At 36.2% G+C, this 17,710-nt stretch overlaps 1 protein-coding gene across 2 annotated transcripts in view; it reads left to right on the top strand.

Moving 5' to 3' along the window:
- The window catches only part of anxa6 (annexin A6), a 32,552-nt gene extending 15,515 nt beyond the window's left edge, over positions 1–17,037 (top strand). Inside the window, exons 14-25 of one of the 2 annotated variants that reach the window (XM_053476218.1) lie at positions 616–694; positions 1,797–1,878; positions 3,852–3,946; positions 4,028–4,141; positions 4,502–4,592; positions 7,246–7,325; positions 7,432–7,485; positions 7,898–7,991; positions 8,239–8,334; positions 8,441–8,499; positions 12,698–12,820; positions 16,653–17,037. In XM_053476218.1, the coding sequence (XP_053332193.1) occupies positions 616–694; positions 1,797–1,878; positions 3,852–3,946; positions 4,028–4,141; positions 4,502–4,592; positions 7,246–7,325; positions 7,432–7,485; positions 7,898–7,991; positions 8,239–8,334; positions 8,441–8,499; positions 12,698–12,820; positions 16,653–16,712 (1,027 nt within the window). In that variant the 3' untranslated portion in view covers positions 16,713–17,037. Of the gene's footprint in view, positions 1–615; positions 695–1,796; positions 1,879–3,851; positions 3,947–4,027; positions 4,142–4,501; positions 4,593–7,245; positions 7,326–7,431; positions 7,486–7,897; positions 7,992–8,238; positions 8,335–8,440; positions 8,500–12,697; positions 12,836–16,652 lie in introns of both variants that reach the window. The other variant, XM_053476209.1, reaches the window with a different exon arrangement.
- The last annotated feature ends 673 nt before the right edge of the window (positions 17,038–17,710 follow it).

The raw sequence follows: 17,710 nt of genomic DNA, 5'->3' as shown, positions 1-17,710 counted from the left end.
TAGATAAATAGATAGATAGATTTATGCAAATTAAGCATGTATTTTAAATAATATTAAAATATTAAGAGCTATATATATTTATACCTCATCAATACACCTACAATAATGCCCCTAGGACATGGACAACTGTCTAGTGTTTGATGACAAAAATTCATTTGTGTTTAAAAAAATAATAATTAATGTGGTCAACTGCATAATGTTTAACAAAGTTTGTTTCAATGTGTGTGAGGATGGTTATATGGATAGTTTTGCTCAGGAGCTAAGAGGCTAATGTAGCTAGCAAGTACAAGAAGCTTTTAGCTTGATGTAAAGATTGTGGTGGCATTTAGATTTTATCATTTTAACATTTTAGCTTAAATGCAGGAAAAAAAATTATTTATTTATTTATTTTTACCAGGCTAATCTGTTAACAGGCTGCGTTCTGCTTTTGAACAGGGTGAAAAGTATCAGGGCTACAAAATGAGGCTAACTAGCATCCAGGCTAATGTCATGAGAAGTTGAATGATTTCAAGTTTGTTTTGTTTTTCTTTCAGGCAATTGGGGTAAGTGGGTTAAATGATCAGAGCGGATTGTTTTTGAATCACTGTGTGTGTGTGTGTGTGTGTGTGTTTTCAGTGTTGCAGGCGAGTTTTTTCCTGAAGCTGCACAGATCGCATACAAGATGTGGGAGATCAGCTCTATGACCAAAGTTCAGGTTTGGAATCTGCACACACACACACACACACACACACTTGCTTCTATCACTTCCTTGTGTCGCCACTAGAGGGCCTCAATAATATAAAATTTGTAAATTATTAATAATAATGATAATAAATTATTGATTGTTACATCAGTCTATTTTTTTCCTCTTTTTTTTTCTTCTAAAAAAAAAATTCTTCTATGACAGGCTAAACAATAATCATCACTAAACTATGTTGCCTTGGAAATATTCAGGAGCCGTACCATTTGAGATAATCCGTCTCCCATCTCTCATCTCATACATACACCTACACTGTCGGTTTACTACGAGGCGATGTTAAAAAGTTTTGAGATTAGCTATGCTTGCAAGCTGTGGGTTTTTTTGCCGTACGTCCTCCCTCAAACACCTTAAAACCAGTCGCACAGCCCCCGATGTGCGACATGGGTTTTTGTCTTTTGGCACACTGTCTTATGAAGGACAGTTCTCCCTGTGCGTGTGTGTGCGGCCTTGTGCTCCCATTTTTTGGCGTGTTACTAAACTAGTCTCGAAACTTGTATTACCTCGTATATAAATCTAACTAGTTTGGGGTCTTATTTTTATAAGCTATTGGTGGAGCTTTTTATGCAGATATGGCAACCCTGAACGCCACCATCTTTCATCTCCATGTTTATTCACATGTTCTTTACTTTTCAAGGAATTAAAAATGCATTGCAGTCGGTATCCATACACACACACACACACACACACACACACACACAAACACACACACACACACACACAGATGCATGTGGAGAGAGGGACAGGAAGGTCAAGCAATCTTCTATAACAGCTTTGTTACATGACCTGGCTCACTTTCTATCTTCAGTGTTACCTGATAACAGACATTATATATACTCTGTGTGTGTATGTGTGTGTGTGTGTGTGTGAACCTATTATATAAATACTATAGGGTTCAGGTGTGTATGTGTCTGTGTGTGTGTATGTTAATTACTCCTGCGTGTGTGTTTAGATGGTTGGCTGATCAGGATTCTGTTTCTCTGTGCACTAATCGCATGTGAAAGGTTTCATCTCTCTCGCTCTCTCTCTCTCTCTCTCTCTCTCTCTCTCTCTCTCTCAGTTAAGGGGAACGATTCGCCCCTGCTCTGACTTTGACCCTGCCAGTGATGCTCAAGATCTCAGGAAGGCCATGAAGGGTTTTGGTAAGCTAAAGGACCTTTATTTATTTTCATCCCACTTACACTACAGTTTATAATAATACAAAGTTGGCAGGCTTTTACTGTACCCATTAAACAAAATTCTAATCATCACTAAGTAATAAAATCACAACATGATTGTTCCTTATATACTGCTATTGACATAAAAAAGGAAAGACAATATTCTATCAAGAAAAGATTGCAATAAAAAAATTAAGAAACTGTCTTCTCTACCAGGCATGGATGCATTTAGACTTCAGCTAGAGCAAAAATGTTTTAAATGATGTATTTAGTTACATTATTGGTTTGATCTCTTCTTATTTCTACTCTAAACTGTAAATTGTCAGGTAGACTATTAGTAGTATTAGTGAGGCTACTATTAGTAGTAGCCTTAACCTGAACTGCTCAATTCTATCCTCCGAGATGCAGTGCCGGTCCCGAACCCGAAGAAATTAGGTGGGATGTGACAGGAAGGGCATCTAGACCGAAAAACACCTGTCCCAGGGATCAAATGATCTGATGTGGCGACCCCTAGTGTACATGGACAAAGCCCTGGGGGAAAAGGTTACGATTTAGACTAGGTATATTACTATTAGGTATTATACTGTAAGTTATAGGTTACTGTAAATACTGTAGTTATACTGTTAGTGATGAGTAAGAATATTAGTTATTGTACTTTTAGTTCTTATTTAGACTAATTATACCACTAGTTATTATACTGATATTTATGAGTTAAACTACATATACAACTATATAGTTGTTAGAATGTTTGTTATGAGTTAGCCTAGTTTACATTTACATTTTGGGCATTTGGCAGACGTCCTTATCCAAAGGAACTTTTAAAGTCTCCATCATTAAATAGATCTTTAGAACTGTACTGGTTCACTAGGTTACCAACTAGAAGTACTATCAGTCAAACACTGTTGGGAAGGGGGTTTTAATTTGTTTTATTATTATTATTATTATTATTATTATTATTATTGTAATCAATCAATTGATTGATTCATTGATTAATATTTTTAAGGTGGGAAGGTAACCTACTGTAAATACCTAAGAAAGTTACAGTATGCTACTAGTTATTATACTGTTAGTTATGAGATATTTGTTGGACTTGTAATACTTCTATTTCTTACTTTGACTATTAGTTATTCTGTAGACTGATTATTCTATTAGATATTGACCTGTTGGTTATTTGTAAGACTTGTTGGACTATTAGTTATTAGGTAGACTATTTATTAGGAAGACTAATTGTCCTTTTAGTTAAAAGGTTAGTTTTTAGGTCTCCACAAGACCTGTGGTGTCTGGCACCTGGACGTTGGTGCATTCATTCATTGGGTGCTGAGGGTAGTGGGGTGGAGCCTCCATGGGTTGGACCTGTTGGACCCATGATCCTGTTACCAGTTATAGGGCTATTTAATTGATAATCTTTGTTATTCAGCCATATGTTGTGGCTGATCTGTGTATACTGTATATATTAAAGGGATGAAGATATCTGGAATTTAGTCAATAAACCTTGTTATAATACTAATTTTAAATTAACTGAACACTGGAAAAAGCACGGTGGTGTAGTGGTTAGCACTGTCGCCTTGAACCTCCAGGGTCCGGGTTCGATTCCCATCTCTGTGTGCATGGAATTTGCGGTGTAGATGAGTGAGTGAGTGAGATTGTTGGAAAAAGTTATACGCCAATATAATCTGTAAATATTCTAAACAAAATATTATCTTAATTTATTACTATCATCTAATCTTTGGGCAATAATGATCTAATAAGATATCTCTATGTTAATGATGGTTTCACTTGCTAACATTTTGTGCTCCGCAGTTTGCTAAGACTTATATATTAATTAAGGAATTGATTAAAATCTCAAATGTAGAACAAAATACCTTAAAGAAGTGGGACTCACAAGTCTGTGTATAAGAGCCCGGACCTATTAGCTCCTGACCTCCTAAGCAATCCCTCACAATCCTGTGTGTGTTCAGGAACGGACGAGGACACCATCATTAACATCGTTACCAACAGGAGTAACGCTCAGAGGCAGGAGATCAGGCACGTCTTCAAATCGCTGCTGGGCCGGGTAAGTCGTCCTCTTCACTGCAGCGTGCGTTCTCATGCCGTGTCCTGGTGAGCTGATCTCGTTATCTTCGGCTCTTTGCAGGACCTCATGGCCGACCTGAAGTCAGAGCTCTCCAAGAACCTGTGTCGTCTCATCATGGGCCTGATGATGACCCCGGCTGAGTTCGACGCCAAAATGATGAAGAAGGCCATGGAGGTGCGACAGAGCCAGATTTGCACTCTGATCCTGTGATGGCTCGAAATAGGAAGTTTTGGCACCCTTATGGAGCTCTTAATTTTCTGCCATAACAGAAAGTCCTTCTGTCCTGTCAATTTTAACTGTTATTGTAGTAGGTGTCTGTGACAAGGGTCAAATGGCAGATAGACAGTAACAAATTAATAGAACAGGTTGATCAGAATAAAATTCAAAGTTTATTTATCATGTACACAACCGTACACAGTGTAATATGCAGTGAAATGCTTTTAGGAAGAATGAAATCCAGATGAATTAAAGTACTGTATAACCTAATTTGTGTCAATTTTTTCAGTGTAATGATTCCTACTTCTGTGTGTGTAGGGTGCTGGAACAGATGAACACGCCTTAATTGAGATCCTAGTGACAAGGAGCAATCAGGAACTCCAGGATATGTGTGCTGCCTATAAAAAAGGTGAGACATAAAACATTAAACTGTTCATTTTAAATTGGTGGATTTTTTTTTCAGGGCAGAACCAGCCAGATCGTTCCTGCCAGGGTTCGGTCCTTACTTCTGAAGAAGCAACCAGGAGCTCGTTTGTGTTTTCATACAAATAATGTTGGTTACGGGGACATGGTGGCGTATCGGTTAGCACTGTCGCCTTGCAACCTGTAGTGTGTGAATAAGTGTGTGTGTGCCCTGCGATGGGGGTACCGTGACCCTGTATACAGGATAAAGCTGTACAGACGTACGATGTGTGAGTGAGTAATGTTAGTTACATCCTCCAGGGGGCAGCATCACACATAATCACTGAGGTCTCGATCACACCCTTGTCCACTTCCCTTTATGAATGCAGGAAATGTGTATCATCTAGTGATGCGTGTGAGGGCACACTTGAAGCACAAAGGTCAAGGATAAGGCTGACGGAAAGTTGAAAGTTGAAAGATCATTTGTTTTCTGCTATTTAATGCCATTTTAACATTTTGATTAGCTAGCCATAACCATCGGGCAAAAGCACAACTGTTGAACACCGACTCTGCTAACTAAACACTTGACCGATAGTTCAGTATTAACACATTTGCTCTGTGTGTTTAATCATCAAGCTTTCCTTTAACTAGGAATAAGTGAGAATAAAGTATTAAAGTTAAACCAGTTATTTCAAATAGATGCAGTTCCTGCCGGGGTTTGGGTTAAAAAAAAAAAGTGCTGCTTTGCTGATAGAAATAGAAATAGAAATAAAGCTGCTTTATGGTTTGCAGAACTGGGTATATAGAGCAAGCAAAACCTCATGCTAGTGCAACTATATTTACTTTAGATAAAGAATGACACAAACAGGAGTAAAAGTCGAAATGCTACTTGATTTAGATCAAAGGGTTACAAGGACAGCGAGGTCCATTTGAATTTAAACTAAATACTACAGTACATGTGTTATCATACACTACAGTATATCACATGATACAGAAGGTGATGTGGACAGTAGATATTTAATTAAGATGTTTAATTGTTGCTGTGCATGAGTGTAAATTTACAGAAAAGTATAATTGAATTAGATACTTTTAATAAATACCTGACGTTACTTTTAATATCTAAAAATCAAGACTGTTTTGTTTGCCAAACCTCCCTTGCATTTCTCTTTTCATCTCGTTCGTTATAAAGAGTAACTGGTGAGATGGTAACAGTATAAGGCATCACTATGTTCTGAATTTTCAGACATAAGGAGATGGAGACATTTTTTTTTGATTGTGCACAGTTTACTCCCTTTATTTCTCTATATAATCCCCTGCTACACTAATGCACTTTTAACTAGTGCTTGAATACCATACGTTTTCTAAATTCACCGAAACCATGATGTCACCGAATTCACCGAAACCATGCCTGTCTAATTCACGCCTAAAACTCTGGCCTTTAAGGAACTTCTTTAATGGCACATTACTGCGGCTAAGAGTCTCATCACCGTACTGTGCTAAATGTCAACACGTTTTCTGCCTTCATTTACAATAGATTTCATCACATTTCAAGTCCCGGTTTGACTTGAACACCCACCGTACTCCAGGGTACCAAAACTTGTTCTCATTGTCTAGTTCAACGGTCATAATCCTACAAAGTTACCACAAGGTGTTTCTTTGTGCGAATGTTTGCGTTAACAAACAATTGAATTTAATGTTATATTCTGTCACAAGCTGTGTGTGTGTGTGTGTGTGTACAAAGTTTTAAGAACAATGTACAGCAACTGTGATTTTTAAATCCTAAAAGTACCCAAAAAATGTTATGTAGAAGTTGTGTACTAGGATAAGTATTAAACATATAATAATAATAATAATAATAATAATACTTTTAAAAATATCTAAAAATATAAACATATCCTAGCAAGTCAAATGTATTTACTGTTTTAGTGATGAGATTAGAATAAACAAAATTTAAGATTAACCCTACTGTACGTCTAGACATATTTTACCACTTTTAGCTTGAAATTCTAATTGCAAATAATTTAGCTTATTTCTTTAAATTATTACTTAAAATGAGCAAAATCATCCAAGAAAAGGATTAAAATATGTCTAAAAATGGGTTTAATAATCATATTCATGGTTTATTGTTATCTTATAATAACAATTAACAGTAGATAAATATGATTAGAGTCAAATATATATATATATATATATATATATATATATTTTTTTTTAGCTGTGTATGCTTTCTCTGGCTTTCGAGGCCTGGTTTACCAAATTTCACTCAAGCTGATAAAGTAATAGCACCGCCCGTGAAAGAGGTGGTGGGGATTCCCGTAAGAGGAAACGTCAATCAGGCTGTGGTAAAAACAGAATTAAAGCACAAGGCACCAGTAGCATGTGATCACATTCTTCTCATATTCTATTTTAAGGCGTTTTTTTTTTTAAAGAAAAATCCAAAATCGACACAATTTAACTCACGATTTACACTTAATGATTTTTGGAAACCAGTTCAAAGCAGTTCTTCTTACTCTTACTTTTCTTCTTCTTCTCTGTAAGATAAATATATCTTTAAGTGTTTGCTGAACCTCATACTGACCCTAACATTGCTGTTTATTCAGCATTTAAGTTTTAGAAAGCATAAAAAGTGTTTGCATTTTATCCCTCGTTTCCCACCACAGCCTTTAAGAAGAGTCTGGAAGACGACATCCACTCGGACACTTCAGGACACTTCTGTCGCATCCTGGTTTCCCTGGCACAGGTTAGATCTTAGCTCTTAAGGCTCTTTAAGGTTCCTAAATGTTCTTAGTGATTGATTCATTGCACCCTGTGCGTGTGTGTGTGTGTGTGTGTGTGTTTGTTTGCAGGGAGCTCGTGAAGAAGGTGCTCCAAACATGTCCAAAGCTTTGGAAGATGCCCAAGTGAGTGGGACGTGAAAGATATCTCCGCTCTCACAGACATTAGTTAATAGCATGAGCTTGCTGTGCGGTAGATTCTGTTTGGAAAACACCACAGATATGTATTTCGAAAGTGGCTGAGTTAATTTTGGGTACCGATTGATGTCATACTTCTAAGTTTAGCTGAGAAAAAAGGGAACCGAGTTCAAGTTTAGGCTTCCTTAAAGGCAGGACTTCTTAGAACATTAACATCATCATGCGTGATGGTTAAATTCGACTCGATCTATTTGTATGATGCCAAAAGACCTTTGAAAGAGCTTTCTCTTAGTTATTATTAGCACTGTGTGGATTTTTTTGATTGTGAGCAATGCGTTTCAGTAGGGGCCTTTGTGTCAGCGCTGCACCGAACAACTTCCCTTCCCTTTTTTTTTTTCAGGCTTTAGCAGATGCGTGCAATGCAGACTCTGATGAGAGAATTGATAAGTTCATGAGCATCCTGTGCACAAGGAGTTTCCCACACCTGAGAAAAGGTAGAGGTTTTTTGTGTGTGTGTGTGTTATTTGTATGAAAGGAGAACAGACACTCTGTCTGCGTATTGGCTTGCTTTGCATATTCTGAATGGGGAGCACAGAAACTCAACTGTGCATAACATGTGCGTAACCTGACTCTGAATATGAGTAAATTTCTCTGTATAAATAATAATAATGCAACTTTTGAAGTCAGCAATTTCGAATACCGTGGTTAATACCTGGTCCCCCCTCCCCCCTCCTCTCACAGTGTTTCAGGAATTCGTCAAGTGCTCCAACAAGGACATCGAACAGATCATCAAGAAAGAGATGTCTGGGGACGTTAAAAATGCCCTGTTTGCTATCGGTAAGAATCTTCTTGCAAGATGTTGGACTGCTGTGCTTAGTAAAATGTGCCTTTGTTCTTTAGCTAAGTCAGCACTTTACAGCATCGATGTCTTTCCTCGTTTCAGTGAGGAGCGTGAAGAACCAGCCTTCTTACTTTGCAGATCGTCTGTACAAAGCCATGAAGGTATGACCGTGGGAACTATACCTGTATAAAACCTTTAATTTCAGTCATCTTCTCCAAGGCTTACAATGTCAGACCACTAAGTTTTTTTTTCCATAGAACGATTTAAAGAGTCCAGCTTCTGTATAAGGCCCAATGAGCTACAGTTTAATGCTTTCATAGCTAGCTATAAGCCTCTCTATATCTATAAGCAGATTATGCAGTGATACTGTATGTACCACTCACAATTCATTATATTATAACCAAAACACTCCCAATCCATTACATTACAATCAAAACACTCCGCCCATCTTTACTGCCTGTGGTCTGCCAGTTAGAAATATGTTAATATCTTACTTTATAACCAAAACACTCCCAATATGTTACTTTATAACCAAAACACTCTCAATATGTTACATTATAACCAAAACACTCCCAATCCATTACATTACAATCAAAACACTCCCCATCTATTATATTATAATCAAAACACTCCCAATATGTTAACATTACAATCGAAACACTCCCAGTATGTTACTTTATAACCAAAACACTCTCAATATGTTACTTTATAATCAAAACACTCTCAATATGTTACTTTATAACCAAAACACTCTCAATATGTTACTTTATAATCAAAACACTCTCAATATGTTACTTTATACCCAAAACACTTCCCATCTATTAGATTATAACCAAAACACTCCCAATATGTTAACATTACAATCGAAACACTCCCAGTATGTTACTTTATAACCAAAACACTCCCAATCCATTACATTACAATCAAAACACTCCCCATCTATTATATTATAACCAAAACACTCTCAATATGTTACTTTATAATCAAAACACTCTCAATATGTTACTTTATACCCAAAACACTTCCCATCTATTAGATTATAACCAAAACACTCCCAATATGTTAACATTACAATCGAAACACTCCCAGTATGTTACTTTATAACCAAAACACTCTCAATATGTTACTTTATAATCAAAACACTCTCAATATGTTACTTTATACCCAAAACACTTCCCATCTATTAGATTATAACCAAAACACTCCCAATATGTTAACATTACAATCGAAACACTCCCAGTATGTTACTTTATAACCAAAACACTCTCAATATGTTACTTTATAATCAAAACACTCTCAATATGTTACTTTATACCCAAAACACTTCCCATCTATTAGATTATAACCAAAACACTCCCAATATGTTAACATTACAATCGAAACACTCCCAGTATGTTACTTTATAACCAAAACACTCCCAATCCATTACATTACAATCAAAACACTCCCCATCTATTATATTATAATCAAAACACTCCAAATATGTTAACATTACAATCGAAACACTCCCAGTATGTTACTTTATAACCAAAACACTCTCAATATGTTACTTTATAATCAAAACACTCTCAATATGTTACTTTATACCCAAAACACTTCCCATCTATTAGATTATAACCAAAACACTCCCAATATGTTAACATTACAATCGAAACACTCCCAGTATGTTACTTTATAACCAAAACACTCCCAATCCATTACATTACAATCAAAACACTCCCCATCTATTATATTATAATCAAAACACTCCCAATATGTTACATTATAATCAAAACACTCCTAATATGGTACTTTATAACCAAAACACTCTTAATATGTAACATTATAATCAAAACACTCCTGATATGTTACTTTATAACCAAAACACTCCCAACATGTTACTTTATAACCATAACACTCCCAATCCATTATATTATAACCAAAACACTCCTAAATTCAAATTCAAATTTAATTTGTCACATACACAGTCATACACAGTACGATATGCAGTGAACTGCTCAAGACCTTAAAATAAAAGACTATGAATAAGAAATAAATATGAAAAATAAAATAAAAGGTCAATTTAACTAGGAAAAATTAAGTATAAAATTAAAGTTAAAATAAAATAATCGTACAACAAAAATACACAATATAGAAAATATATGAAGAAATATAGAACAAAAAGAAAACAGCTGTACAAAGTAGGCATGGATTTATGTCATTTTGTGGAATGAAGTTAGATAAAATGGTAAAAAGAAAACGGGAAGAAGCTCCCCCTCAGTCTCTCTGTGTTAGCCTTTAGGGAGCGGAATCGCTTTCCTGACCTCAACAGAGAGAACAGTCCATTGTTGGGATGGCTGAGGTCCTTCACGATCTTCCTGGCCTTGGTCCAGCACCGCCTGCTGTAGATCGAGTGCAGGTCAGGGAGCTCGGTGCGGATGATGCGCTCTGCTGATCGCACCACCCTCTGTAGAGCTCATCTCTCCTGCATGGTGCTGTTCCCGAACCAGGTTAAGATGTTTCCCGTCAGGATGCTCTCTATGGTGCAGAAGTAAAAGTTCTTGAGCACCTTGAATGGCAGTCTGAAGTCTCTCAAGCGTCTGAGGTGGTAGAGATGCTGCCGGGCCTTTTTCACCACGGTGTTGATGTGACAGGACCATAACAGGTCCTGCGTGATGTGAACACCGAGGTATTTGAAGCTGTCCACTCTCTCCACTGGGCTCTCGTTGATGACGGGGGTCTGGTAGTTCCTCTCCTGCTTAGTGCTGAAGTCCACTATCAACTCTCTTATCTTACTGATGTTTAGAAGGAGGTTGTTTCTCTGGCACCAGTTCTCCAGATACCTAATCTCCTTCAGGTAGGCCGTCTTGTTGTTATCAGAGATCAGGCCCACCACGACGGTGTCGTCAGCAAACTTAATGGTGGTGGTGGAGCTGGTAGTGGCCACACAGTCATATGTGTACAAAGAGTACAGCAGGGGGCACCCCTGGGGGGCTCCAGTGCTGAGAGTGATGGAGGCTGAGACATGTCCGCCCATCTTTACTGCCTGTGGTCTGCCAGTTAGAAATATGTAAATATCTTACTTTATAACCAAAACACTTCCCATCCATTAGATTATACCTAAAACAGTCCCAATATGTTAACATTACAATCGAAACACCCCCAGTATGTTACTTTATAACCAAAACACTCCCAATTCTTTATATTATAACCAAAACACCCCTGATATGTTACTTTATAACCAAAACAATTCCAGAATATTACTTTATAACTAAAACACACCCAATTCATTACATTATAATCAAAACACTCCGCATCTATTATATTATAACTAAAACACTTTCAATATGTTACATTATAACCAAAACACTTCCAATATGTTACATTATAACCAAAACACTTCCAATATGTTATATTATAACTAAAACACTTTCAATATGTTACATTATAATCAAAACACTTCCAGTATATTACATTATAACCAAAACTCTCCCAATATGTTACTTTATAACCAAAACACTCCTGATATGTTACTTTGTAACCAATCGCACTAAAATGCTCCCATTCAATTAGATAATACCCCAAACTCTGTAAATCTATTATTTTGGAATCAGATCACTTTAAGATTCAGAAGGCCCCCAGCGCATTTTTGCACTTTTTCTTTTTTTTATTTTTTAAAAAAGGTGTGTTTAATAGTAAATGCACTATTCATCCTTCCCATCAGACTGCCAGACCAGAAGCCTGTGCAAGGGAATCTTATTTCAGTTTTTGGTTACTTGTGTTACACAATCTGATACAATTAAATGTTTTGGTTTCCGAGGAATCTAGAATGAATGGGAGAAAAAAACAAAGCAGAAAGGAAGGTCGCAGAATATGCATATTTTTGGGTGATTTGGCCGAAATATTTGGCAACCCTTGGATGACATTATAACCAAAATACTTAAAATTTTTATAATTTCTCACTTAAACCCCAGTACTCATTACATTATAATGAAAATAATATAAATACACTGTTTATATTATATTGTGCTAAAATTGTTTAAAAACCTTAGATTGCAACCAAAACTCATTCCGAAAAATCATGTCAGAACCAAAATCCAGCAGATCCTTCAAATACATGAATGTTGCACATGAAAAATAGTCCTCATGCAACTGCAAGGATGTTTATTGCGTTATTAATAAACACACACAAGCATAAGTTGGTATTGAATATTTTAATTGCCCTCAGGCCTACACAGGATGTTATCTTTCGAGCCACTAAAGATCACGTTGTGTGCGTGTGGATTATGTGGTCTTTGGTGCGAACTCAGCATGATTTGTGTCAACGTGTTTCCTTAGAATCACATAATAAAATAAACCATGTTGTTTACGTCTCTGCAGGGCCTCGGCACAGACGACCGAGCCCTGATCCGCATCATGGTGTCTCGCTCCGAGATCGACCTCTTTAACATCCGCAAGGAGTTCAAGGACACCCACGATGCCTCGCTGCACGAGTTCATCCAGGTAGAGACGATGGTTGTAAGTGTCCCTGATCTTCCGCATTGTGTGTCTCGCTGTGCGGCGTTGTTGTCGTGTGCCGTGTGTTTATGTGTGTATGAATGAAGATGTTGTGTGCAAGACGTCCTGTTCTGTACGTGTGAACAGCACATCCTCTTTGGGGTTGGAGCGGAGGGAGGAGGGGGGGGGTGTGACGGAGAGCACGGCAGGTTTCTGTAGTGTGTCAGCTGTTTAGGAATTTCCCCAGTGCACTCAACTTCCTCAGCGTGCACCATCGGATTGGTGCAGAGCGCCGAGACAGGAAGTGCGCTCTAACAGGTCTACACCAGCTCCACCATCAAAACTCCCTTTGAAGATAAATAATAGCCTGCGTTTAAAAATGAGTTTCTGGCTGATAGAGTTAAAAAAAAAGAAAAAAAAAAGGTGTGAAATAACGTGATGTCCGAATGAAAAACCGGTCCGAATGAAATACCAGTTCGATTTTGTTACAGTGCCATGAATGTCACAGACATCTTTAAAAACACCTAAATTGGTTGGCTGTGCGTGTAGGAACTATTTGTCTCAGCTGCTACATCGACTATGTGTTAACAGGCAGACAAAACTTCACTGGAGAGACAAAACAAAGACTCTCTTATGAGTTATGATTCTTTTTTTTCTTTTTTCTTTTTTTAAAACAGAGTGGAAAGTACTGCCTAGACAGTACATTTATTGCGATCTTTGCCTCTTTTTTTGAAATATATCTTTATGTCCTCTTTTTTTTGCATTATATCTTTATTTTTTTTCCTATGCATTATAGCTTTATGTCCTCTTTCTTTTGCATTTTAGTTTTATGTCCTCTTTCTTTTGCATTCTAGCTTTATGTCCTCTTCTTTTTCATTACAGCTTTATGTCCTCTTTTTCTCATGATATCTTTATATCCTCTTCTTTTGCATTATATCTTTATGTCCTCTTCTTTTGCATTGTAACTTTATGTCCTCAATGTACAGTATATTAAGGTACAGATATAACACTAACACATTTAACCATAAATTGAAGAAACAACATTTTTAACCCAAAGACATAGCATGAAGAATTAGAAGTAATTTTTATTAATCACCAATTAATACCAATTTGTACAATAGTCTTTCAATACTGCACGCATGGAAATATGTACCAAAAAATTTGATTGATAATCAAATTATTAATTGTGATAATGTATATCACAATGAATAATTTGATTATTAATCAAATTTTTGGTACATATTTCAAGCTATGCAGCAGTACAAAGACTGCAGCCACATATAAGCAGTCACGAGTACTTGCTGGATCTTCTTGCAGATCATTTTATGTTGCTATAGTTCACTCTGTGATGTCACCATAAATTTATGTCTCTTTTTTTGTCCTACTGTTCTTGGTAACGTCATTATAATGTCACTTCCTTGTCCTTTTGTTGATGATTTTCATGTAATGATTTAGGAAGTCTTTTCCACCGCTCCCTGATCATTACCTTTCAACAACCAGATCCAGTACTTAACCCAAAGATTTGTGCACCCTGGCTTCAGCAGATAGAACAAAACCAACATATGAGGAAAATCCTATTTAAAAAAAAACATGCTTATCTTAATTTGGCATTAATTAAAGCTTCTTTTATGATAAGTGTATGATAATTATTTTTATACATGAATTTAAATTGGATTGGTTAATTCTGAATCATTCTTCTTTATATCACAAAACCCTTTTATAGTAATGTAGTGTAGATTTTATATCCAGTGTACATACAGTCAAATTAGTTGCCAGTTTAGTTACTCAATAGCAAATGTTTGACCAGTTAAAGTTCAAGAATTTGTTTCTTGTTCAATCCTCTACAGTTAAAAAGCCTACAGGAAATGTGAATAGGCACATGTGAACTGAGGCATTTTTTATTATTAAAAAAAAATAAAAAATCCAACAATTAGGAAAAGGCAGATCTGCATCATTCCAAATAAGTAGGTAGTTAGGTAGGTAGGTAGGTACCTTAATTGATTATGAGGGAAATAAATAAAAAAAAGTTAATAATGGACTTCAAGATTCATATTGAATGTGACAATAAAAACTGCCTTATACAGGTATAGATATTTATATATAGAATTGGGTTCTTGCTCAATCCTCTAGAATTAGAGTGTAAATACATGAATTGAAAAATATTTGACTTACTTTTATAGAAAAAAACATTCATAAAATGGCAGATCTGGATTATTCAAAATAGAAAGGTAGGTAGGTCGTCTGGTGGGTAGTTATCTAGGTTCGTAGGTACTTCATCGATTGTATTTTTTTTTTTAGTTCAAAATTATAGAACAACATGGATTTATGTTCGAGGTGATGGTAATAAAAAACTCCCTAATACAGTAGATATTACTCACTAATGAACTTGATATGAACTTTACCCCAAAAAGACAGATCTCTCCCCAAAGGGAAATATAGTGTTACAGTAACTTTACAGTTTTATCGGAATTGTTTCCCGTTGATGATTTATACTTTATATATAAATCTAGATATTTTACCTTACCGCAAACATTGTAGTTTGATGCAACTAAGTGTAAAAGTGTGTGAGATCTAACACATTAAAGTATTTTGCTGCTATACTGTAATTGCATTTTTTTTTAAGGAGGTCACTTAGAAATGGCAGAAAACATAATCTAACAGTATATGCAACGGTGTTTTACTATGACCTGCATGACTGAAAAACTTCACGGACGTTAATTACGAATTGTTATTGTTTATGTAGAATTATTATTACTATTAAAAGTAGAATTATCTGAAAAATCATATGAATATTCATTCTTTTTTGAATTGCAACTTTAGTTTTAGTTCAGCTAAAACGTTTGCCTAGTTTAAAGATTTATATGCTTATTTTAAATGACAGTGATCTATAAAATATAATAAATAGAATAATTCTAAAAATAAAAAGAATAATTGTTTTCTTGTTCAGTGGGAATGTTGTGTACGTTGTTGTTTTCTCCAAACTTGTGTAAAAAGTAAAGATATACTGTATGCATACACTGCCCATCCCCCCCAAAAAGTCACCACTTCAGAGGGGTCGAATTATTGGTCTTTATTAAGGAGATTGAAAGGAGATTAGCACTGTCCAACACATTATTCAATCCTGTAAGGACTGTCCTGAACAAATAAATGTGGAAAATAAATCATGAATGGAGGTCACTTAAATGGTTAATAAGGATGGATGGTAAAAAAATTAAAATGAAAAAAGTAGAAATTAGAGCTATGTTTAATAATGAAAGGAAGAGTATTTCCGTATACACACACACAGTGTGATGAGAACTCGCAGGATTGGGACTAAACAGCTGTGTGTCCATAAGAAAACCACTTGATATCGAGATTAACGAGAGAAAAAAAACCTACATTTGCTAGGGAGCCTAAAGATTGGATTTTGGAGTGATGTTAAAAGGTCATGTGGTCCAGATTGAGCCTAATTTCAGAGTGATGGGCGTGTCAGGGTAAGAAGGGAAGCGCATGAAGTGATGCTCCCATCATGCATAGTGTCCACTGTACAAGCCTATGGAGACAGCGTTATGATCTGGTGTTGTTTCAGTTGCTCAGGTCGAGACTCAGCAACGTTGAAGTCAGCTGATGACCTGAATGTACTGAATGACCAGGTTGTAATATCTATTGAGGTTTTTTCTTTGTGAAAGTGTGGGGAATCAGTTTTACACATGAAACTGTCACCACAGTGTGCACTGAAATCAAAGCTGAAATCTTAATCTCATATATTTATAGTTGACATAAAACTCAAAATTTTAATTATTATTATTGTTTTTTTTTTTTATGCTTTACTGAACATGGGATAATATTGTGTTTCCAGGGAGACACGTCAGGAGATTACCGTAAAACCCTGCTAATCCTCTGTGGTGGTGAGGATTAGGAGTCTAAGCCACGTCGGTCTAGCAGACGCTACGCCATGATCCCGTCCTCCATCACCAAACCTGATGTGCTGCAATTACCGTCACCACTGTTATGCCAAAGTCGATGACCTTCGAACTCTGTCGTCCTCTCCCGCAGCTCCAGCTCCTACCCCCTCCCCGCCGCAGTCACTGTGTCTTGTGAATCCTTTTTACTGCTTTCCTCAGTGGCTTCATGGGAGGATGGAGTTGAAGTGTAATTACTCCATCCTTCAGTGCTTTTAAGTAATCGAGCTCAGAATAACTGTTGACTAAAGTGAACAATGGAAATAAAAAACTTTGATCCTACTTCTTTCAGATGTTGTTCTTTTGTTTGATGATTATTGAAAGTGCTACGTCAAGCTATGCAAAGCTCAGCTTAACTTTATGATCCTAATCTTCTTTAAATATCCTAATTTTCTGTGCAGAATCAACACATACCCATAGTATAGTATGTCATAACAGTGCTACTGCTGTATATACTGAAAATAATTCTCATTTGCATTGCAACAAAATTAATGTCGCTAACTTTAACATCTATACACATTAAAATTAAAAATTGTATATATACACACTGCTAAGCCCCCCACCCCCAAATTTATTTATATTAAATTAAATGATGCAAATTTTTTACCCTGACAACCTGCAATGTGCCTAAAGATAGATACAATAAAAAAAAATTGGTTGTTTATGTAAAAATCTTAGCAGCAACCTCATTTCGCCTTTCATCTGTTTTTTGTTTATAGGTTACATACTTCTAAAATTTAAGTACGAATTAGCTTATGAACTAAGAAATGTTTGTGACTTTGTTAATATGTTGACAGAAAAATCTAGCTCTATCCTGTGTCAAATTATTTAGACAGTTCTGCAATGTAACACATACAGTATTTGTTTTACATCTGATACCCTAGGGTTTTAGATAAACCCTAATCCTAACCCTTATGTATATTCTCATTAGCACCTACGATTGAAAAAGACGAAG

Source organism: Clarias gariepinus, chromosome 2 (genome assembly GCF_024256425.1).
Source record: "Clarias gariepinus isolate MV-2021 ecotype Netherlands chromosome 2, CGAR_prim_01v2, whole genome shotgun sequence".
Lineage (NCBI taxonomy): Eukaryota > Metazoa > Chordata > Actinopteri > Siluriformes > Clariidae > Clarias > Clarias gariepinus.
This window is presented reverse-complemented; position numbering and strand designations above follow the sequence as displayed.